We start from the raw sequence: 24,209 nt of genomic DNA on the forward strand, positions 1-24,209 counted from the left end.
GACAAATATATAATGCTAAAGAAATTACAGTATCTATAGTTTTACCACAATAGAAGAAATATAACATGTGGTGAAAGATTATGTGTTTAAGTGAACCTTAGTGTGTATGTGTTTAAATTTTTATTAACACAGCTTTCATAAATCTCATGCTATAATAGATATACCAGATACAGTTAGCTGGAATCCCCCCCAGAAATTGTAGCAGGATGCTCCTGAGAATATTTGATAAATTGTGCTTTTAATTTACCTGCAGCCTCAAAGCATACAGTTGAAAATATAATAGAACAAAAGAGGGTAATATGAATGCTTTATTTGCAGTATCATTACAAGACAGAGATTTGATTAAAACACGATCACAGATACATCAGCCAAAATAAAATTGCCTGCTAAGTGCACAGTAACTAAAACAGAAGTCAAGCAGCAATGGGGAACAAGCAGAACAACTTTCATTCAAATATATGCATGTGTGTGTGTGTGTGTGTGTGTATTCGGAGACTCTCCTTTATGAGTACTATATGCTATTTGACTCTCCTTTTCCCATTTCTGACTCCCCATATCCCCTACTCACTCTCAAATTTATGACCTCTTATTATATGTACACAGATACACAAAGTCCATTTACTGTGGCTTATATGTACACTACACGTATTTAGGGCTGGCCAATGGTGTTGGATAACCTGTTAGGGAGCTCATCTCTGGTAAACACTGATTCACCCTCCCTCCCTCAACAACCATGGATTGGTTGTAGCTCTTTCTCTAGAGCAGTGATTCTCAACCTTCCTAATGCTGCAACCTTTTAATACAATTCCTCATCTTGGGGGAACCCCCCCAACCACAAAATCATTTCACTGCTTCTTTATAACTGTAATTTTGCTGCTGTTATGAATTGTAATGTAAATATCTAATATGCAATCCTTAAAGGGATCGCAGCCCACATGTTGAGAACCACTGATCTAGAGGTTGTGCTCTGTGAGATTTCTACCATCCATGCTTGTAGCAAACTTTCTCATCAGACTTTCTTGGACCATCAGCTTACAAATAATGATGCAGAGGCTTATTGTTAATTATTGAAGCTTGACCATTAGTTTAGCCTTGTTCTAATAGCTCTTATAACTTAAATTAACCTGCTTTTATTAATCTACATTCTGTCACATGGCTTGGTTACCTTTTGTTGTGGGTCACCCTATCTGGACACCCCTTGAAGGAAGTGAGAAGGTATTGTGTCAATAACACAGACACTGGGAGTCAGGTAAGAAGCAAGCAGTGGACTCATTTGTTGCGGATATGGACGAACCTATATATCCCCTCCAGTTTTCCTATTGGCAGCCAGAGATTCTCTTAGCTGTGTTGTCTCTTTCTAATTGGCCCCAGCATTCTGATGGTTGAGCATCACCAATCACCAGGTGCAGTGGTAGACTCCAAGTTGGCTCAATGGGAAGTAGCTAGCACACATGCCTATGCACACTACCCACAACAGGGCACCTGCGGTTTTATCAGGCTAACTGGCTGCACTCCTCCTATAACCTCTACTCTGTAATGTGAGTCTGACATCTTCATTGTCTCCCTGATGTCCCTTGCGTGCCTAGATTCCTTCTCCTCTTCCTTTCTTTTTCTGGAAATCTTGCCTATCCTCTCCTGCCTAGCTATTGGCCGCTCATCTTTTTATTATACCCATCACAGCAACACATCTGCACATAGTGTACAAATACACAACACATGCTGGTATCTCAATTACTGTTGTCTTTATGCAGGTCTTGTTTAAACAACCATATTGTTGAGATTTTAAGGGTGCCACATTCCTGTCATGTCTAGGAGACACTTTATAGCAGCAAGCATTCTGGTCCTCTGAGCCTTACAATCTATAGGCCCCACACCTGCCATCTTTCCTAAGTCTTGGTGTAAAGGCTGATTCAGTTGGGGGTGGACACCCAATAGTTACTTATCCTTTCATTTGGAACAGTTGTGGGTCTCTGTGATGTGTCTACTGCAGAAAGAAGCTTCTCTGATGAGAGTTACACTTATCTGAGGGGATAACTGTGTGTCTAAGGATAAGTACTTAGAATACAGTTAGAAACTACATGGGTTTAGAAAAATGGCTCTAGTAGATTTGCTCCAGGATCTAGGACCTCTCCAGTCATGGATATTGACTGGATTTACTATACTAGGCATGATTTTCCTCCTATTGAATGGGACTTAATCTGATGAGACAGCTGTTGGTTACCACCAAGATTAGAAACCACTACATTCAATGGGTGAAAATCAAGGAGGTCTGCTCTTTTCTGAGGGGAAACAGAGGAGTGTTGGATCTGGGGAGGAGGGGAAGTGGAAGGGACTGAGAGGAGTGGAGGGTCGGGCTGTATTGCATGAGAGAAGAAAGATATGTATGTATGTGTGCATTGCTCTTAGAAATCAGTAAGCTAACACTAAGCTAACCAGAGGGAAAGCAACATCCATTTCCTTTCACATATTGCTATGTATGAAACTTTCTGAAAGGAAGTGTATTGCTGGTGACACAATAAAATGACAATTAGGAATATTTTATAAGTAAATATTTCAGCCATGATTTACATTTCATTGAAATCAATACTTGGGAAAATGAAAATAATACTTTCTCATCACAAATTTTAAACATTTTTAATTGTTATAACTACAAATAGCTTTTATTTGCATGTAGATTGTAGTTACCTTAGTGAAATAGGTGGACTTTCCAACAGAATGTTTTATGGAAGACCAAAAGCAGACCCCAGAACAAGAGCAGAAACAGCACAAGTGGTAGAAAAATTAAATGTCTATTGGTAAGTAAATATTTAAATTTTAATTACAAACTTTGTTCTGTCTTCTTAATAAAGTCCCATAACCCCACAAAAGGTTATGTTTAACATTTTCTTTAACAATAATACACCAACACTACATACTTTTTTGAAAATATTTTATTTGTTCTTTGAAACATTTATACATGTATACAATGATTTATTATTTTAAAAATACATTTTATCTACCTCCCACTGGCAACCTCCCACATGCCCTGATATTCATCAACCTGAAGTCCTGTAGTCTGAATGTCCTTTAAAAAATTAATCATTAATAGCTCCTTAGTTCAATTAGTGCTGACCAAGTGTGAATGTTAGTGAAGCCATCTACCAGGACATAGTCAACCAACCTATCAGCAGCCACAAATCCAAGACAAATTTATTCCCTCCTTTCAGAACCATCAGTTGCCAATTGCTCCTCATTCATGTTGGAATTTTGACTAGCTTGATCTTGTGCAAGTCTAGTGTATGACACACAGTTGCTGTGTGAGTTGATCTGTGCATCAGCTGTGTTCTGTCCAGAATAGGGCATTTCACAGTACTTCTCTCCATATTCATTCTCCTACTTTTTTTTCTCCTAACCATTTTTCCTCAATGTTTATTGAACTTTTAGTAGTGGAAGACTGATACAAATGACCCATCTTCAGATGAGCATCACAGTAACTTATTCTGATAATTTTAAGTAGTTATGAATCCCTACATTAACTACTGCCTATGGCAAAAGAAATGTCTCTCGAGGCCAGCCTTGTCTACCAAGTGAGTTCCAGGAAAGGCGCAAAGCTACACAGAGAAACCCTGTCTCGAAAAACCAAAAAAAAAAAAAAAAGAAATGTCTCTTACCAAGGGTATAAGCAGACAAACCTATAGGTATAAATGTAAATAAAAGCACGCAGGCCAGGAGACGCAGGTAAGCTGACTGCAGAGTTTCACCTCTCCCTCTGCTCCTCTAAATCCAATCTTCCAGTCTCATCCCAAGCTCTGCAGCAGAGCACCAGCTGCAGATACCTCTTTCCCCTGTCCTCATCTCCAGTGGATCACGAGATCCTCCTTTCCAATCTTTCCTCACCCTACTTTGTTTAACCCAGCCCACAACTCTAAGAACCCACAGGCCAGTCTGGCCAGGGAAGTAGGTAAGCTACATGCAGATCTTCACCTCTCCCTCTGCTCTTCTAAATCCAATATTCTAGTCTCATCCCCAGACCTGCAGCAGAGCACCCTTCCCTCCCGACCCCATTTCCAGTGAATCACACAAATCTCCCCCCACACCCATCTTCTTTCCATACACTCACTGCATCATCCCAGGCCCTAACTTCAGAAAGCGCTCCCTGGGAACCCATAGGACACTGTGACCAGGGAAGTAAGCAAGCTAACTGTAGATCATTATCACTCCCTCCAGTTCCTCCAAGTTCAATGCCACAGTCTCAGCCCCAGACCTGTAATAGACCTTCTGCTATGGTCTCTCTTCTCTTTTCCCCCATTCCCAAGAGACTAAGCAAATCCTAGTGGAACACTCTGCTTTCTTCCCTCCTGACTTCCCCTGACCTCCAGACAATCCCCATTTTTAAGTGTCAGCTTCCAATACCCAGGAACACATTTTGGCTGGAATCCCCAGTAGCCACACCTATCAGGATTCCAGAAGAATCTCCTTCCAGACAACACACAGTCATTACTCTTCCCTGATAACCAGAGGGGACAACCAAAACCATGACACAAAACACCCAACTAACAAAGTCAAGACCAGATATCCACACCGAGAATTACAATCTTTGCAATCCCAGATGCCTGGAAGACAGTGTAAAAGCACAATCAGTAACAACCAAAACAATATGTCTCTGGTAGAGCCCAGCAACCCTACCACAACAGCCCCTGGGATTAAAGGTGTGTGTCACCATGCCTGGCTGTTTCCAGTGTGGCCTTGAACTCACAGAGATCCATGCCTCCAGAAGACTAGGATTAAAGTTGTGAGTGCCACCATTTTCTAGCCTCTGTATCTAGTGACTGTTCCATTCTCTGACCCCAGATAAGTTTTTTAGGGTGCACAATATTTTGGGGAACACAATACCACCACATATATTCATATGTTAAATATTCTACAACGAGAATAGATGATATTGCCATATAAAAGAGAATATATTCATTCATGACAAAATTTTAACCTACAGAAGGTTCTTTCATGAATTGAAAAACATAGAAACAGTGTCTTCCAGTCACAACAGGACTGATCCACAAATGAATTCACAGAGACTGTGACAGAACACACAAAATATGCACAGGTTCAAGATACATAACTAAGTGGACACAGGTTCCCATCCCTAACCTAGAAGCTAGCAGTAATTTATACCCCAAATCAAAGGGAAAACCTATTTTCTCTAATGGAGTGGCAGTGGGTATATCTAAGTCTCATGTCCAGGTGTAGTTGGCCAACACAAAATAAATCGCAGGGTTTTTTGTATGTGTGTCAGGGGGACTTTGTATTTTGAACGTTTGTCTTATTTTTGTTTGTTTAGGTATTAGGTTTGTGGTGTGTTTTTCAAGACAGAACAAGAAGGAAAAACATAAACTTGGATAGGTCAGGTAGAGAGGAGAATCCAGGATGAGTTTGGGGAAAGAAAAAGAAGGATCAAATGAAAGTTTTAAAAAAAACCAATACTGTTGTAAATGTTAACAAAAATAATATGATTCTTAAGAATGAATTTTTTAAAGATATAAAATATAATTCTAAAAAAAAGAACAATAGTTGGCTAACGACTCCTGAAAGGAGAATTAGTCTCTTCCATGGACAAACACCCTAACTGATTCTGCAACACAAAATAATCACATACTCTATACAGGGAGACATCCCATTTCCTTCTCTAGGCTCTACAGTGAATTTCCCATGACTTCCCCATTCAGACCTTTTTCTCATCCATGCCTTCTCAGCCATGCTCACTGCTACTCTATTCACAACAGCTTTAATGTCCTTCAGCTGATGAATGGATAATGAAAATGTAGCACATACACACACACGCAACATGACATCACTCAGCTGGTTGCATTTATCTATTTGTGTGTGTGTGTGTGTGTGTGTGTGTGTGTGTGTGTGCATGACAATAGTAATTTTAAAATAGTAATTTTAAAAAGTTTGAGAGGTAATGGAGAGGACTGGGATAATTAGGAAGATGGAGTCATTAGATGGGACCAAGGAAGGAAAGGGAAGGGTGAAGTGATATAATTTATTATTTTAATCAACATATAACATGCGGTTTAAAAAATCTGTAACTTCAGAACTGGAGAGAGTGTGCAGTGGTTAAAGTGTTTCCTGCTCTTCATTAGAATTAAAAGTTCAGTTCCTAGAACCCATAGCAAGTGGTCACAACTGCCTATTATTCCAGCTCCAGGGAATCTGACATCTTATTTAAGCCACCTCAAGCGCCTGCACAGAAATTTAAAGTAATTAGAAATAAAATATCTATTACCTCAATGGGGACACAAATAAACATCCAAATATATGACAAAATGAACATACAGTTTGCATGTGAAAGTCAGGAGAAAGAATGTGAAAACTATTGCATTAGTTTACATGGAAATCCTCATACACCAAGCACAGTAATTCTGTAGAGAGCATCAGCAGCAGAACATCAATCAGAGGAACATCAGAGTTTGAAATCAAAGTGGATGTATTATTACAGTTAGACACTAACAACTTAAAAGAAATGACTGCATCTTTCAAGATCTCTGGGATGTTGCTATTCAGAGATTGTACTTGTTAACTTTCTGTTTCTGTGATAAAACACCATGGCCAGAAGCATCTTACAGAAGGAAGAGTGTATTTAAACTTCCAGTTCCAAAGGCATAAGTGTCTATCATGGTGGGGAGAGTTAACAGCAAGTGACCGGCACGGAAGCAAGAAAAGGAGATTCTGTCTCAGCCACAGACAGGAATCAGAAAGCGAACATAGTGGGCGGAGACTGTAAACAATCAAGGCCTGCCTCCAGGGACAGATGTCCTCTATCAAGGCTCCAGCTCCCCAAATTACTGCAACCACCTCAAACAGGACTACCACCTGGGACCAAGTGATCAAATATCTGAACCTGTGTGGAACATTCTCACTAAAAGCACCGCAGAGACCAAATATAAAGATCTGACATTGAAGATGTTGTGGAGCTACTCAGGGCACAGAAAACACGTTCTATGAAATAATAGCAGAAGGTCCCCACAACAAGGCAAATATATGGGCCCTGCTGTAGAGAAGACATTTAGAACCACAACAGCCATGGCTGGAAATAATATCTCCTCAGTGTGTTAGAATCATGTTAAAAAGCACCTGCCACCACTCCTGGGCTCACAAAAAGTATAACTTAAAGCTTTTCACTGCATTGAAAATTCCAAAAACACAGAACCAAAAGCACCCAGAGAGAAGCTTTGAGAAGCTACCCTTTCCTACAAAGGCAAGCCCACCCATGACCTTAGTGGAAAAAAAAAAAAAAGACAAGAAAATATTTTAGAATGAAGAATTACACCCCCCACCCCAAACAAAACAACTGCCAAGCAAGGTTACTGTTGGAAATAAAGGAATCCTTCAACTTTGAAGAAGAGACAAAGACCTTGCAGGATAAACATAGATTAAAGCCTAAGGAGACCGCCATGCTTATATTGCACATGCGCAGTGAGCACTATTTGCTTCCTGGCTGTCAGTTTTCCCTGAGGAAGACCCTGCAGGCTTTTGTTTATCAGTGTTGCTTGGCAACGGCTGTTCCCTAACTGTCAGCTTCTGTTTGCCTGGTCAAACCGGAGCTTATCATTTCTGGGACTCACAGAGTTACGCTCTGGTTGATAGACCGCCAGTGGTTAAAAGTTCATATTTCTTATTTAGTGTTGAGTTGACAAAAAGGAGGCCACAGTGATGTTCTCCACCCTGAGGAAGCTCTTCTGCTTTAAGAAAGAGCCAAAAACTCCCTTGGGGTTTTGTGATGGCCCGAGCAGCGGAAAGGGGAGCTTGTCCTGTTGTGACTGTGGGACTGAGGATAGGTACCAACCGCCTTATGACCCAGACAATAAATTTCATGAAGCTGTGTGTCAAGGAAGGATCAAAACGGTGCTGAAGCTCCTTTCTAAGAAGTTTGACGTAAATGACAAGGATAAAAGGGGACGGTGAGAACACTTGGAAATTAAGGATGAGGGGCCCTGAGGAAATCAGGTGATGGGAGAATCCTATGTTTCCTAGCTCCATTGAGGACAACAGGGGTGGTACGTGTGATCACAGAGAGGTCCAGTGTCCAGATCATCTTCTGGAGCAGGAGAAGCACAAGACCAAATCTCCAGGAGGTTTACCATCTCCCCATAACTCACCTATAGAGCGTTTTATTGAATATGCAATAGAAAAACGTAACAAAATATAAAGAAATGGGATTTAATTTCAATGTACACAAACACAATGCTACATAGATTGTAGAAAGTGCAGAATTCAGGTCATGTTCCTCATAATGTGTCTCCTGTAAGCCCCTTAAAACACATGAGGGGCCAGGCACCTCCCCTAAGGACCTCCAAAGGCCAGGCTCCACCCACAGAACTCTCTAACTGCCTTAAAGGCTGGACCCTGCCCCCACCCTAGAGTAAAAAGTTCAATCTCTGGACTTGAAAGCCCACCATTCTCCACCCTGGAAAGCTTCAGTCTGAAAAGTTCCACCGCCCCTCCCCAGGAAACTCTATATAAGCCCCGCCTTCTGCTCAGTTCTGGCCCAAACAGAGGCGGCCACCCTCCTGGGTTTTTTTCCCTCTCGATAAATCTCTTGTGAGAGGTTTGTTGTATGATGCGACTTTGTAGTATTTCTTGGCTCCTGACTACCAGGATACCTTTCCATACGAGCTGTAATGCTTACCTTTTCTTTCACCTAAAATTGTGCAAACACAATTCAATGTGAATTTTATATGAATGTGTGCTAATGTTTATATTCCTTACTGAAGAATAATACAAAACAAATCTAAACTTGAAAGATGGCTGTGTGCTCCTCCTGCTCTTTCATTTTCTTGTTATTTCTTACTAGTGTCCTAGGGATGTCATTCTCGCATCTCCATAGATTTCTCTTAAGCTTCACTCAGTACTTCATATCATTCTGAGAGGTTATTCAATGCTGCCTTGATCAGCCACAGTTTCCATAGCACCATTTTCTGACAAGCTCCAGGTTATTTGCAAGTTACTTCCAACATCTTTAGTTACTCCTGGTAGAGGCAAATAAAGCTTGCTGGGAGTTTCACAACTTCCAGAGCAGCAAACATCTTGCTTTTCCAATGTGGGCCCAACTCAAGGTGTCCTAAATCTCACTTGTGAAATTGCTATTAGATATTGACATTAGGCATAGCAAGGATCTGATTTTCATATATCCTATGAATTTAACTATTGTCAAGAATGAGCCACACTTACTTATTTGAACCCCAAGTTTCCTTTGGCTTAAATTCCTTATAATCAAAGCAAAGCTTCCTGTGCATTTAGATTTTGTTACTAATTATCCCTAGTACTTTCATAGCTAGCATTTTTTTTTAAACTTCAGTGTAAAGACTAGAAATGTCATGAGTATATGTCACATCCCAGTGTAAGACACCATGGATTGCACGGTGACATTCTACTTTGTGTATTAAGAATTGCTTTTAAGTATTGACAATAATTATACATTATGAATTGTAAATGATTTTCAAATTTTGAATGAGTTGAAATGTGAGAAAAACAGAATCTTAATCTGGGCATTGAGTCACATCTACAATCCCAGCTACCTGGAGGCTGATGTACCAGGAGCATAAATTTAAAGCAGACCATGTTTCAAGTTTTGAAGGTATTTTCTTAGACTCTGTGAAATATATATACTCCTTAATGTATTTGCAAAATAGATACAATGGAACTAACATTGACTTGGAATGTATTTGTTACAGAGTTAACATTAATCATTTAAATGTCTAGCAGATGTTTAGCTGTTGTTCAAGAATATTTTCTGAGTCATTGCAGAGGTTCTTATTGACGCATCCTAATTTGACAGGAGAGTAGTACTCCTTTTAAGACCCACTTTATGGACAAGGAAATCACAACACAGAAAGGCTGAGAAGTAGTTGGTTGGTAATGGAGCCTAGAGCAGGATGCAAATTCATTAGCAGTTCAATCCAATAGTCATGTTCTTTCTGTTCAAAATGGCTGCTCTTGGCTACCTAGCTGCAAGAGCTGCAGGTTTTATATTCATGCTACCACAAAAGCTCTGTATAGTAAATTTTTCTAATATAATAAATAATAAGAGCAAACATAAAATTTTAGAAAAATTTTGGTTTATGGATCAAAGATCTTAAATATTATATAATATTTGCAAATACATGAGTGACTGTGTATGTTGGCATAATGACCTACAGTTTTACTAAAAATATCTCTCATTTCCACAGAACCGCACTCCACTTCGCCTGTTTTTATGGTCATCTGCATCTGGTTTATTTCCTTTTACATAATGAATGCGACGTAAATGAACTTGATGATCAAAAGTCCACACCACTAATGAAGGTAGGTCAAAGTCTTCAATTTCGGGAATGAATTTTATATAAATGGTTCGAATGAAAGCAAAATTAATGTCACTTAAATATAAATCATGGTGAAGGGGACAGTTAGGAGGACGTTTATGTTGAATTCTTTGAATTGATGATGTTTTCCTTTTTACAATATCCACAGGCTGTACAAAGCTGGGAGACAAAAATTGTTTCTGTCCTCCTTGATAACGAAGCAAATCCCAATATTAAAGATTCCAAGGGAGAAACAGCATTACATCATGCAGTATATGTAGACAGGCCTGATATTGTCACCATTCTTCTTAAATTTGGGGGAAACATTGAAGAAACTACAAAGGTAAAGATTTTGCAAATTGAATTCCTGAGTATTTGAAAACTATGTGCTTTAACAATGTCGTGGGTAGGACCAATTTTCCATGTTTAGGAGCTCAAGTATTTCTTGACTGGCACTTTGAAATAATTTGACTGGTATTCATTTGAATATTGATACTTTGTTACTGTTTGTTTTCTAACCCATTGAGTCCCATTTGTGCAGCCCATATACTATATGACCATCCACTGGAGCATGATCAGCCTACCAGGGGCCACACCTTTAAATAAAAATGACTATCCCCTTCCAGCAGATATCAACTGTCAATATGTCTTCATCAAGGAGCAGAACTTCATGCCAAAATCCTGTCTCTATACTGAATTTTGTGTCGCCTGAGCTTGCAGAGTTCTTGAGAATGTTTTCACAATGACCATGACTTCATATGTATCTCTGCTCTGTTGTACCCAGAAGACACTGTATCTTTGTGGTCATCCAGTTCCTCTGGCTCTTGCAAACCTTCTCCTGACCTTCTGCAGTGACCTCTGAGACTTGAGAAGAGGGTTATATCAATGAGGACAGAAAGATGGGTGGGTAGAGAAGTGGGTTGGATTTGGGAAGTGTAGCTAGAGTTTTCCTGCCTGGCCCACAGTCAGGACAAATCTCTCTCACCTGCCAGCCCCACAGCCACTCAGACCTAACCAAGTAAACACAGAGACTTATATTGGTTACAAACTGTATGGCCGTGGCAGGCTTCTTGCTAACTGTTCTTACAGCTATTAAGAACATTAATCTATACCTTGCCACATGGCTCGTGGCTTACCGGCATCTTCACATGCTGTTTGTCATCGTGGTGGCTGGCAGTGTCTCTCTCACTCAGCCTTCCACTTCCCAGCTTTATTCTCCTCCTTGTCCCGCCTACAATTCCTGCCTAGCCAATGGCCAATCAGTGTTTTATTTATTGACTAATTAGTAACACATTTGCTATACAGAACATCCCACAGCAGGGAAGTAGTTGAGGAAATCAGGTGAATGTGATCAAAATACACTGTATGGAGCTCTTCAAAAATGATTTTAAATGGGGAAGAAAATAAATGTTGACTTATTGAAATATTAGAGAACACAGCTTTGTTTTATGCATCCATGGAAAATATTTGTGAAAACGTTTATTGTACTTTTAGTTCCAGATTACTGTATATTATTGGAAAAATCACAGAGGCAGGATCTTAAGACAGCTGTTCACATCTCATGTAGCCTCAAGAAAGCTAGAAATTAATGAATCCATGCTGCTTGTTTGCTTAATACTTAGCTAGCCCTCTGAAATCTTACACAGTTCTATTCCCACACTGGGCTATGGTGCCAAGCACAATGGATTGAGTCCACTTCATCAATTAACCACCAAGATAATTTCCCACAGCAACATCCATTTGTCAAACTGATGTAGATAATCCCTCAACTAAAACCCTCTTTCTAGGTCACTAGAAAGTTGATGTTGTTGGTAGTTAAAAATAATCACCACAATGACTTTACTACATTTGAGAGTCTGTTACAATATGGTAGATTGCACTATCAATATTGGAGTTGCACACATACCAATGGATATGTGTGCATGAGGCAAAGGTTAAAATTTTAATAAATAAAGGGCTAGGGAAACAGTGAAGTCCATATATACCCTCCACAAACCCAGTGCACACCCAGTTTCCAGGAGAATTAAAAAAAAAAAAAAACAAACACCTGACTTTCTCCTGAGGCCACTAGATTGAAGAGTTTCCTGCAGGGGGCACTTCCACCATCTACCATCCAAGTGTGTTTTATTTACTAACAAACCACAGCAGCATCTCCTCACTTTCCCTGCTTTGCCTATGCAAGTGTTTGAGTCTACTACTCTTATTTCTTAGTGCTTTTGATATAAATTCAGGATGTCTGAAGATTAGTTCACTCCCTGGTCAGCTCTCATAGCATCCTCTCACTTTGTATGAGAGCTAGTCCTTGAAGAAGAACCTAGAATCCCTGGGTTAGTTCCAGCTTGACTCCTTTCGGTCCTTTGTCTAAAATAGGAGGTGTCTTTAGCAACAAGATCTTACATTCAAGTGACAGGAGGCAACCAAGAGCAGTGGCAATGGCTTATATTGTTTGGGAAATCTCTGGGAGTCCCAATACCTCCAGAGAAGGGTCCCCTTGCCTAGCACTGGTTATTTCATTAGTTATGGGTTTGGGGAAAGCTTTTTCTCCCCTTGTGGTATAACTGAATATATACTACAATAGATGGTTTTAATCTCACTGATAATCCTAAAATCATGTTAGACTTTGAGTATTTAGGTTCTTAAGTAGGATCTCACCATTTAGCCCAGACTAAGCAAGATTGCACTGTTTAGCTCAAACTAACCTAGAAGTCATGATCCTCCTGCAACACCCTTCATTCTCTGGATGGAATACACTAAACACTCCATTACACAGATCGGTATGCACTACCTTTAGTACACTACAGTCACTCAGTAATGTGGACTTAGACACAAAGCTGATAGAATTCAGCAGGTAGAGAGTATAACAGAAATCCACAACTGGTCAAAATTCAGAGAGTAAATGCCCATGGGAGCCTAGCCACAATTGAAGCATGATCCTAATTGTCTTATTAATAAAAACCCAGAGTCAGATATGGGGGTAAAAGCTGAAAGATCAGAGAAGCAAAGGAGCAGTCACAGCCACCTCTTACCTCTCTGACTCTTTAGACTGAAAAAGGCCAAGCTTCTGTCTCCACCCCACCTTATCACTTCCTCTCTTCTCCTTGCCATATCATTTCCTGTCTCCTGTCTGTAAAGACCTCAAGACCTCTATGGTTAACTAATGGCTAGCTCTACCCTCTGATCTTCAGGCAAGCTTTATTTGTCAGAACACGAACTAAATATCGCAACATTTCCCCTTTTTGTTTAAAGTAAAAAGAGAAGGTTACAACTAACATAGGAAAACTATATACAATAAGTACAATAACTATATACAAATATATAGGCAATAATTACATCAACAATGTCTAATGTCTAAATCCATTAACATTTGACAAATTCAGAGAAAATAACTCCAATGTCCAGACATACACACACACACACACACACACACACACACACAAAGAGAGACAGAGACAGAGACAGACAGAGAAATTACCAACATTAAATGGAGTTAGTAGGTTGTACATACACACATATGTATGTGGCAGTAATAAAGACAAGGTCATGAATTTGAGAGCATGAGGGGAAACAGGAGGAATTGGAGAAGTGATGGGGTAGAAATTATGTAAATACTCATGTAGGAACTTACCAAACAATTTAAATTAGGAACATTTTTAAAAATCATGTTTTAGGCTTTCTAAACTATAAGACAGTTTCCGTTTTATAAAAAGACAGAATCCATTTCAAGGTAAGCAATCAAAGTTTCTCTGAGTTCTCACTGACTTTGAGTCCATTTTGTCAGTGACCTGTTTGGAGTAGGAGCCTGACATTGTTTCCTCAACACAGACTCAGGCAGAGCTTCCCCTGCATCCTCAGGAAACTTCCATGTCGTCACTAGGTCTGACAGTTGTGTCTCTTTAACAATGTCTGCTGTTGCCAATGTTTGCCCCACAGAAGATTTGCCAAACATTACTTCAGAAAACATTTTTCAAATCCTGGACAATTCCACAATTTTGTCATAATTCTTATTTTTAATTTTTATTTATTCTTCTCTTATACAATACATCCCAACCACAACTTCTTTTCCCTCTACACCTCCAAGTCCCCCCTTCCCCTGCCCTCTCCACCAGATCCACACCCACCAACCACTGCTGCTGCCGCCGTGGCCACCACCACCCTAATGTCCCACCCGTCTGTCCCCAGAAAAGAACAGGTCTCTCAAGGACATCAACCAAACACAGCACAACAAAATACAATAAGACCAGGTACAAAACCTCACATCAAGATTGGGAGAGGCAACCCAAAAGAAGCAAAAGTGTTCCAAGAACACACAAAAGAGTCACACACACTCCCACTGTCAGGAGTCTGCCCAAAACACAAAGCCAACAACCATAACATATATGCAGCGGACCTAGCACAGACCCATGCTGGCCTTGTGATTGCTGCTTCAGTCTCTGTGAGCCCCATGAGCCCTGCTTAATTGATTTCCTTGGGCCTTGCTCTCCCTGTATCCTCAACTTTTCTGGTCTCCCATAATTCCTCCTTCCCCTCTTCTGCAGGGTTCCCCAAGCTCCGGGGGATGGACCCAGTAGAGACCTCCACCATGGGCTCTCTATCTGCCTAAGGTTTGGCTGTGGGTTTTGGTATCCTCTCTGATCAGCTGCCAAAATAGCCTCTCTGATGATGTCTGGGCTAGGCACTGATCTATGAGTATAGCAGAATTAGGAATCATTTCATTGATTTGTGTGGGGGGGGTAGGTAGGAGTGGGTCAGTTATGTTTGGATCTACCCTAGGTGTCTGAGCTACCCAGCCTCCAGTTTCTGGTCATCTAGACTGTGTCAGACATGGGCTCCCTCTCATAGCTTGGGTCTCAAATTTTACCTGTCATTGGTTGTTCTCTGTCACCACTGCCGCAGCACATCTTGTAGGCAGGACAGACTGTAAGTCAAAGATTTTGTGGCTGGGTTGGTGTCATACTTCTTAATCAAATTCCTCTGTTGGGAAATGGTGCATCTGCCACGTGTCTTTTGAAATTCAGGAGAATTTCCGACATAGTGAAGAAAATTTAGCTTATCCATGTAAACAAAGGATTGAAAAACCTTTGCTACTGTGTTTTGATTTGAGTCTCTTGAGATACTTTCAGGAAACTTTCATTAGATGGGAACAGTAACAGGACTCCAAAACACCGTGATAAATGCTGTGACAGGAACTAGTGGTTCATGAGACAAAAGTGTTCCTCATGAGTTTTGGAGAGGACTGGAAGCCTTGTGACAGCCGTAGGCAGGGTTGGAGCTTTGCAATGCTGAGAAACGTGAGAAGGCACAGTGGGCTGAGGAGGAGAAGACTACTGGTCTCTAGTCCATGGTAAACATTATGTTCACGGGGCTAGCTATACTGTTTTCAGTCCGGTTATGGAACATGCAGTATTGTGAATTATTCATTGATGTCATTACAGGATGGATTCACCCCTCTGCTGCTAGCACTCCGAGAAAGGAAACTCCTCATGTCAGAACATTTAATAGCTCATGGTGCAAATGTTTATGCATGTGATGCTTTTCTAAGGTACTGTGTTCAGCTTTTTAAAACACTACTTGTGGTCTAGAATAGTAAAAATCACCCAGATAAAAAATATTATGAGAATATACTAGATATATCAATAAAACATCAGTTATAATAAAAACATCCTTTTTATGAAATGATTATAGCAAAGAACAATATATAGTCAGGTTCATATTCCCTATGACAATGAAAGTTTTTTTCTTATTTAGAATATTATTTTGTCTGTCATATAATCTTATATTAGCTGATAGATTTCATATTGGTGTTTTTGAAAAACACTAATTGAACACTATTAATTCAATTACTGATTCATCATGAAATTCTTAGTAACTTTATATTTTAATTTCTTCTAGAATGTGTAAAAATTAAAACCATAGGTTAGATGACTCTTTGCTTTAAATTTTTTTCTTTGAATAATACTTAAAAATCTGAGCTCTGAGCATTCAAGATGCTTAAGTATGATTAGTAAATGGTCAATGCTACACATATAGGCCATACATTTAATTAGCAAAATATATTAAATTCACTGTTTAAGTAATTTAATTGTCTCTGTCATTCTAGAACAACGCTCATGTATGCAGTTAAATGGGATTCTGAAGATATTGTTGAGATTTTACTGAAGAAAGATGTTGATTACTCCTTAAAGGATATCTTTGGATGGAATGCACTGCAGTATGCCATGGCAGGAAAGCGCAAAGTGTAAGTATACACATTAGGATACTAATGAGCCCTGAATTTAGGCACAAATTATTTACAAATGTATTTTCCACCAGGCGAGACTTCATTATTTAAATACTTTTGGAATGGAGATATTTTAGTCAAGTCCACCTGCCATGAAGCAAGCAAAAGGATAGATTAGTCAGAAGTAGCAATGAGTGCAGGGGATTTTATCTCAGGGCTGATTTATGTCATGGTGATTGTGGGATTCACACCCAGGGACCTGATTATACTGGGCATATGTTCTACTTTTGAGTGCTACCCCAGCCTCTTTTTCTATAGCTTTAAGATCTTTACCTTTGAAGATCCCAGCATCCTCCATTTCATTCCAGTATAACAGTTATGCATGGTATAGAGTTTTATTTTTGAATTACTTCTTTGAGTCTCAAAGTTTGTAGTTTAACAGAAAATCCTATTACTTTCCTCTGGGAAATATTTTGTCCATCCTACTCCCTGTGTGCCTAACAATGTAACAAGTTCCCTAAGTCCTAGGAAGCCAAACCTCTTATGGATGTCAGATAGACGTGGCAGACATGATGAACCTGGCAATCATTTGTTCATGGGAATTTGGTGTGATGAAGCCTGTCCTTCAGTCTGGTGCTGATCAACTTTGACTATCAGACTACACCTCCTGATTGTCATCTGAGTCTTTATCATAATAGTCATGGAGTCTTGAGAGCTATTCCATATGCCCATGTGTTTGTAAATTCAAATTTTTCCCATTACAATAGTACTGTACTCTGGCAGCCCAGACTCTAAAATTTCCCTACAACCATTGCTAGGCAACTGAATCTGACCATGTATTCGAAGCATTCCAGTATCCTAGAAGATCTTCACAGTAAGAGACTTTGGAGAAGTCTCTTTTCTGTCATGAAATGGGTTTGTGGATATACTAAGTTATTACATGGATCCAAACATTTGCAGAAATAAGCCAGAGATGCTTTTTTTCTTTGTTAGTAGTAATCTGTATGCAAAGGTTCCTTTGCATCATCCTCTGTAGCACAGACTGTGGTTGTGTCAGATCTCTATCACCATTCTCAGGGAAGGTGACAGGACATGATTGGTCTACCAAGTGTCTTTTCCACATTAAGGAACATTTCTCAAGATACTTTTGAGTCTGTGCCTCAAGAATTCAGAATATTTTCCAACTTTGCCCCAGAAGGAAGAAACTGAGTACAATTCTCTGAATCTAAATTCTATTAACTGTATTTAATAGCTAAGTCCCATCACATCTCTTTAGTATGCTTATGCATGTATGTAAAATGATTCTATCTTCTGTGTCAGTTGAGGATTAGCATGGAGATTCAGGATCAATATGACAAAACTCAGCTACCTTAGTATTTCATTGTTGAGTAATGGAAGAACAGCAATAGACCAAACAATGTCTTGGCATTCATTAGTGTTCTTACCTGAGGCTAACTCTTTACTTCACTAATAACAATATCTTAGATTTGTAGCATTTGAAAATAGGCCCATTGATGAAATGCACAGTGGTTTGCATTTGGGATTCTAACCAGTTCAAGATTGAGAAGAAAATTATATACTGATTTACTACTACTGTGCATATTTTTAGGTGGTGAAGTTTTCATAGCAACCTGGTATACTCAAGTAGTAAGTAAATCCTGAGATTTGGAGCCTAAGAAACACTGTCTCAGAACAAGGAGACATAGGAATCCTTCTACTATCAGGGTACCTCCTATCCTGTCAAGATAATCTGGATGGTTTGAACTGTATTGCCATTGACTGGACATTTCACTTTATCCTTTCCTTCTTCAGTGAGAAACTATAAAAAGGTTTAGAGCTTATGAACTTGAAAGGTATAGCAATATGTTCTGGCAAAATCTCTGATACTTTTTAATACTCAAGAATTTAATATATTGATAAATGTTTTCCTATCAATATTAAAATAATAACTTTATTACCACCATTTCTGCACATGGAAGAAAGAGTATAATTTTGGAGTATGAGGACTCACTATTCTCAAGTCAACACAGTGTCTTCGTAGGTAAGTCTTCTTCATTTCATTCTCCATAGTCCTTCCTTAGAGAGATTGGAGTGAGACTGTTCTGATTTTCTGTAATAGGATATCATTTGGGAATATGCTCATGAGTGGTATAGCGGGATTTTAGGGTACATCTACTTCCAGGTTCTGGAAGAACTGCTGCACTGTGTTCCCTAGCGGCTGTACAAGTTCGCACTCCCACCACCAGTGGATGAGGGTTCCCCTTACCCTACATCCTCAAAGAGGAGTTTTAATTTTTAAAATACATTTTAATTGAAATATAATCACATCACTTTCCCCCTATCCTTTCCTTTCTCTAGCCCCTCGCCTCAGCAGTTTTAAAATCCAAGTGTCTATTGAAGTAAAAATTATTTAAGAAATTAGTTGGATAAAACTGAGTTGTCTAAAGTGTATCAGTTTTGCACTGGAAATGAATACTTGGATCTAAAAATATTTTTAAATTAGCACCTTGAGATGACAAGCCTTCTGCTTTTGTCTAGCCCCCAGAACATTCTGCGTTCTGAGTAAATTTTTCTTTCAGAAAATGTTAACGTGTTGTATATTTCCTTAATAGTCATCACCTTGCACTGTGTTAGAATTCTTTATTTTTCTAATTTATTCTGTTTTATGTGTGAGTGTTTTGCTTTGCATATATGGATGGATACCATGTTCACATCTGGTGCTTGTGGGAATGAGAAGATTGAGTTATAGATGACTGTAAAACACCACATAAGTCCTGGGAACCGAACCTATGTCTTCTCCAAGAGCAACAAGTGCTCTTAACTTCTTTTCAGCCACCCCTACATATTATACTTCTGTTAAAAATGCACTTTTACTTCATATTAATAATGAATAATGAAAAATGCATTTTTATTTCACATTAATAATGAATGCATTACAATAAGTGACCATGTTTACTTTTTTAGAGATGTCACTGAAAGTGTGATTTGTATCAGTAGAACAAAACCCAATATTTACTCATTTTCTGATTTCCTTTCCTAAGTATATAATTTAAATGATTTTTCATTTTTATACATTTTAATTAAAGTGTAATTAGATCACTTTCCTTTTTCCCTTTCTTCCCTCCAGCACCTCCACACTCCAGCTTCCTCCATGTCCCCCCTAGTCTCAAACTGATAGTCTCTTTTTCCCTTATAATTATTGTTAAAAAACCAGCATGCATGCACATGCATGTTTACGTATGTATGTGTGTATGTATAAATACCACCTACTGAGTTCAGTTTTATTGTTGTGTTTATATGGTTTCAGTACTTACTACAGTTTCTTTGGACAACCAATTAGGGGGCTCATCCCTGAGCGATACTAACTCTCCCTGTCTCAGCAGTCATTAGTTTCCTATAGTGCCTTACCCAGGAGCATGACCCTCTGAAAGCCCCTCACCTCTTCTTTGTTAGCATGTCTTTTGATATTGCCTTTGTTCAGATCTTGTTTACACAGCCATTTCTATGAGAGATTGTTTCACGGCAGACTTCCAGACTCTTAGTCTTTCTAACTGCCTCTTCTGTGATGTTCCCTGAGCCATAGATGCTGGAGTTGTGATGTAGATGAATCCATTAGGGTGGGGCTCCATGCTTTCTGTGGATCTCTGCTTTGTGTCTCCTTGTAGATTGTGGTAATGGTCTCTGTTTGCTATAAAGAGACACTTCTTTGATGAGAAGGTCTGTTGATCATGTTTGTCTTTAAAAATCAGCTCTTAGATTCTCTGTATTCATTGATTCTCTGTAGTGTTTTCTTTGTTTCTAGTTCATTCATATCTACTCTTTAATTTTTATTTATTATTTCTTGCCATCTACTACTTGAGGTTTGGTAGTTGTTTTTCCAAATTCTTGTATGGCATCATTAAGTCATTTATTTTTCATCATGACTTTTCAATGTAGGCACTTGGGTCTATGAACTGCCCTCTTAGAACTGTCACAGAAGTTTTGTTGTGTTGTGTTTCTATTTTCATTCAGTTGAGGATTGTTTTTCTTTCTTGATTTCCTCTTTGATCCACTCAATAATGAGTTGTTTAATCTCCATGAGTTTATATGCATACTACAGTTTTATTTGCCATCAACTTTAAGTTTTATTATACAATAGTCAGACAGGGTACATGGCATTATTTCAATTTTCTGTATTAAGGTTTTCTTTGTGTACCAGCATAAGCTCTACTTTAGAGGAGCTTCTGCGTGCTTCTGAGTAGAATGTATCTTCTTGGGCGTCTAGGTGGAATAATATAAATATCTGTTAGATCTATTTAATGACATTTAATTCTGTGGCTCTTTGTTGATTTTTTGGCCATATGACCTATCTATTGGGAACATTGTGGTTTTGAAATCACCTCCTTTTATTGGGTTCATGTTCATCTGTGCCTTTAATTCTATCAAGTTTACTCTTATGAAGTTAGATGCACCAGAGTTTGGTGCATATATGTTAAGTAGTGTAATATTTTCTTGATTAATTAATACTTTGAGTAGTATGAAGTGCCTTTCTTTGTCTCTTCTGATTCATTTTAGTTTGAAATCTATTTAGTCAGATATTAGGATGGCAATACCTGCTTGCTTCCTGATTCTATTTGCTTAGAATACTTTTTCCATCTTTTCATTGTCAGATAGTGCCTAAAATTAAAACTAAGATGATTTTTTGTAGGCAACAGATGGTTGAATTTTGTTTCCTAATCCATATAGGTAGCTTTTGTATTTTGCTTGGAGTGTTGAGGTGACTACTATTTGGAATTGTTATTGAAAGTTGTGTGTAGATTGCAGTATTTTTTCTTTCTTTTTTTTGCTATTTTGTGTTTTTGTCTTTTGTATTTCATTAAATTATAGCTTTGTTTTCATTCTAAAAGTCTCTAGTTACATTTATTCTTCTCTTCAGTTAAAAGTATTTCATTCAGTATTCTGCTTAGAGTTTCTGTTTGATATCATATTCTAGATTGTTTTATGTAAAGTCTTTCTTTTTCAACTATGCAGACAGATTTGCTGGGCACAGGAGTATTGGTTGACATGCAAGGTCTTTTAGTATTTGAAGTGCATTGCTGCAGACTCAGAAATCAGGTGTTATTCTGATGAGTTTTCATTTCTAAGTGACTTATGTGTTTCCTTCTCTTGCAGGTTTCAATATTTTCCCTTTCCTGCATATTTAGTATATTATATCACTATCATGTGCTTTGTGGTGTTTCTTTTCAGGTCTTGTCTAGTTGGGGTTCTGATTGCTTCTTGTATCTTTATGTGTGCATCTTTTCTTACTTGGGTAAAGTTTTCTTCTGTGATCTTGTTAAAAATCTGGTCTATGCTATTGACCTAGAATTATTCTCCCTCATCTATGCCTATAATTCAAAAATTTGATTCCTGCATAGGCCTTTGCTATGCTTTTTATTTTTTCATATTATTTGTTCATTTTGTCTAGATCTTCTCCTTTATCTTCCTTTCCTGATATTCTATCTTTTGTCTGATTTCTTATATTGGTAAGGCTTTCCTCTGTGCTTTATAATTGGATATTGAAATTTTCAAATTGTATCTTTATTTTAGACATTGATCTTGAGCTAGGCCTTTGGGTATGGAGATGGTCCCAATGGGAAACGGTTGGATATGGGAAGGGGAAGAAGTGACTTACCCAGCAAAGGTGGCTCACAAACAGAGGGTTCACAGCCTCAGTTCTAGAATAGACTTGTGAGTTTGCAGAGAAAGTTGAGAAGCAACTTCCCCAGCAAAGATAGCTAGGAAACATAGATGTCATTCCTCCTGCAGTTCTAAAACAAGGCATGTGGGTTTGGAGACAGAAGAAGCAGGGAGTGGGATGGGAAATAGAAGAGACTTAAGGCATGTGTGTTTGGAGATAGAAGAAGCGGGGAGTGGGATAGGAAATAGAAGAGACTTACCCAACAAAGGTTACTGTCTTAGTTAAAGTTTCTATTGCTGTGATGAAACACCATGACCAAAAAGCAAGTTGGGAAGAAAAGGGTTTGTTGGCTTACACTTCCAGATCGTAGTCCATCAGCTGGAGCTGATGCAGAGGACATGGAGGGGAGCTGTTTACTTGCTTGCTTCACATGGCTTGCTCAGGCTGCTTTGTTATAGAAACCAGGACCACCAGTACAAGAGTGGCCACACTCACAATGGGCTGGGTCCTTCCCCATTGATCACTAGGTGAGAAAATGCTTTATAGCTGGATCTCATAGAGGCTTCTCCTCAACTGAGGCTCCTTTCTCTCTAATGACTCTAGCTTGTGTCAAGTTGGCACAGAAAACCAGCCAGCACAGTGAAGACACTTTCTCAAGAGTAATGCCAATAAGATATTACTGTGTATTGTCTTCTGTGTTTTATATAAAAGGAAAACTAATTCTCTAACCCAATAGAAAGAACTTTAGTGATTGATTAAGTGAAATATATGCACATACCTAGGTATGCACCTATAATTTCATAACAATCCATCTTCCATAGCAATTTTCTCTAACCTTGTCTTCCCAGTGAGTACTTTTAAACTTCTGCATATGAGCAGTGTGCAGAGTGGATGTGTACTGAAGGAGGTGAACTTACCCATGGTTATTTCTAAAGGTAGCAGCAATAGCAATTGAGTTTCTACCTTATTACATCATAGGTAAGAATGAGAATTATAGCCATATATAAAAGAACTCATGACCATCTAACCCCAGAGGAGATCAGGGAGGTGAGGAGCATTGATTTTGCCTTTCCTCTTTCCTGATTCCTTACAAGTCTTTATGAGAAACATTGTCCTGAACAGTTTCCATCATCTTATGGGGGATTGAAAGGTACAATGCTTATTGACTCATGTTCTATCTGATAGGTTGTTTCATCCTTACCTGAACAAATGCAGTTGTATACTTGGAGAAGGTTTGGGGTGTGTGTGTGTGTGTGTGTGTGTGTGTGTGTGTGTGTGTGTGTGTGTATTATTCTGTCTTCAAATAGATCCTAGTATCATTATTCAAGACAAACTATTCTCTTTGCTGGTTAGTGATGGTCAGTACTGATTCTGGCATTGGTACTCTTCCATCAGTCTGATAATTCATTTGAGATTATGGTCACTGTACATGGTCACTTACTTTTAGGTATCAAATGCTGATAATTTCTTTCATTCTTTTACTCAATAAATTCAAAGAAGGTGAAGATTTCTTGATGCATTAATCATTTGCCAATAGCATAGTTATTATTTACTCTAGAAGCTTCTTCAAGTATAAGTATTATTTTTTTGTAGAGTAATATCATCTACTGAAATATGTCTTACTATTGCTTCAATCACAGGAAAACAGCTCGGAGACATCTCTCAATCAGGGTAGGATTTTGGAGTGTTTAAGAATGAATGTTAAGTTATAATTTGAACCAGGGAAAAGAAGCTAGTGTCTACTGAATGTTATATTCTTGACTGTATTCCATGTGATTCACTTAATGTACTTTATGTATTGGTATAATCATATATATTTAAGCATTTATATCATTGTAATTAAGTGTCTTACTAGTTTAGCAACTGTCACCCAAAGAGTTTGATTAATTCCAAGTAGCCAATTCATGAATTAAAGGTCAGCCTGTGCCTTCTCTTGCTCCTCTAACTACACTGAGATGGTCCCATATAGAAAGCTAGTTTTTGTTATGTGCCACCTCTAGGTTAGAGTTTTCCT

At 38.7% G+C, this 24,209-nt stretch overlaps 1 protein-coding gene across 7 annotated transcripts in view; it reads left to right on the top strand.

Annotated features, from left to right (window-relative positions):
- The first annotated feature begins 7,532 nt into the window (after positions 1-7,532).
- Positions 7,533-24,209, top strand: part of LOC131911566 (putative ankyrin repeat domain-containing protein 19) — a 47,508-nt gene continuing 30,831 nt past the window's right edge. For 3 of the 7 annotated variants that reach the window (XM_059263767.1, XM_059263769.1, XM_059263771.1), the window contains exons 1-7: positions 7,533-7,940; positions 10,209-10,323; positions 10,489-10,662; positions 15,752-15,858; positions 16,417-16,554; positions 18,516-18,577; positions 23,836-23,866. In XM_059263767.1, coding sequence (XP_059119750.1) covers positions 7,693-7,940; positions 10,209-10,323; positions 10,489-10,662; positions 15,752-15,858; positions 16,417-16,554; positions 18,516-18,577; positions 23,836-23,866 — 875 coding nt within the window. In that variant the 5' untranslated portion in view covers positions 7,533-7,692. Of the gene's footprint in view, positions 7,987-10,208; positions 10,324-10,488; positions 10,663-15,751; positions 15,859-16,416; positions 16,555-18,515; positions 18,578-23,835; positions 23,867-24,209 lie in introns of all 7 variants that reach the window. The other 4 variants (XM_059263766.1, XM_059263768.1, XM_059263772.1 and 1 more) reach the window with 3 other exon arrangements.

This window comes from Peromyscus eremicus, chromosome 5, assembly GCF_949786415.1.
Source record: "Peromyscus eremicus chromosome 5, PerEre_H2_v1, whole genome shotgun sequence".
NCBI lineage: Eukaryota > Metazoa > Chordata > Mammalia > Rodentia > Cricetidae > Peromyscus > Peromyscus eremicus.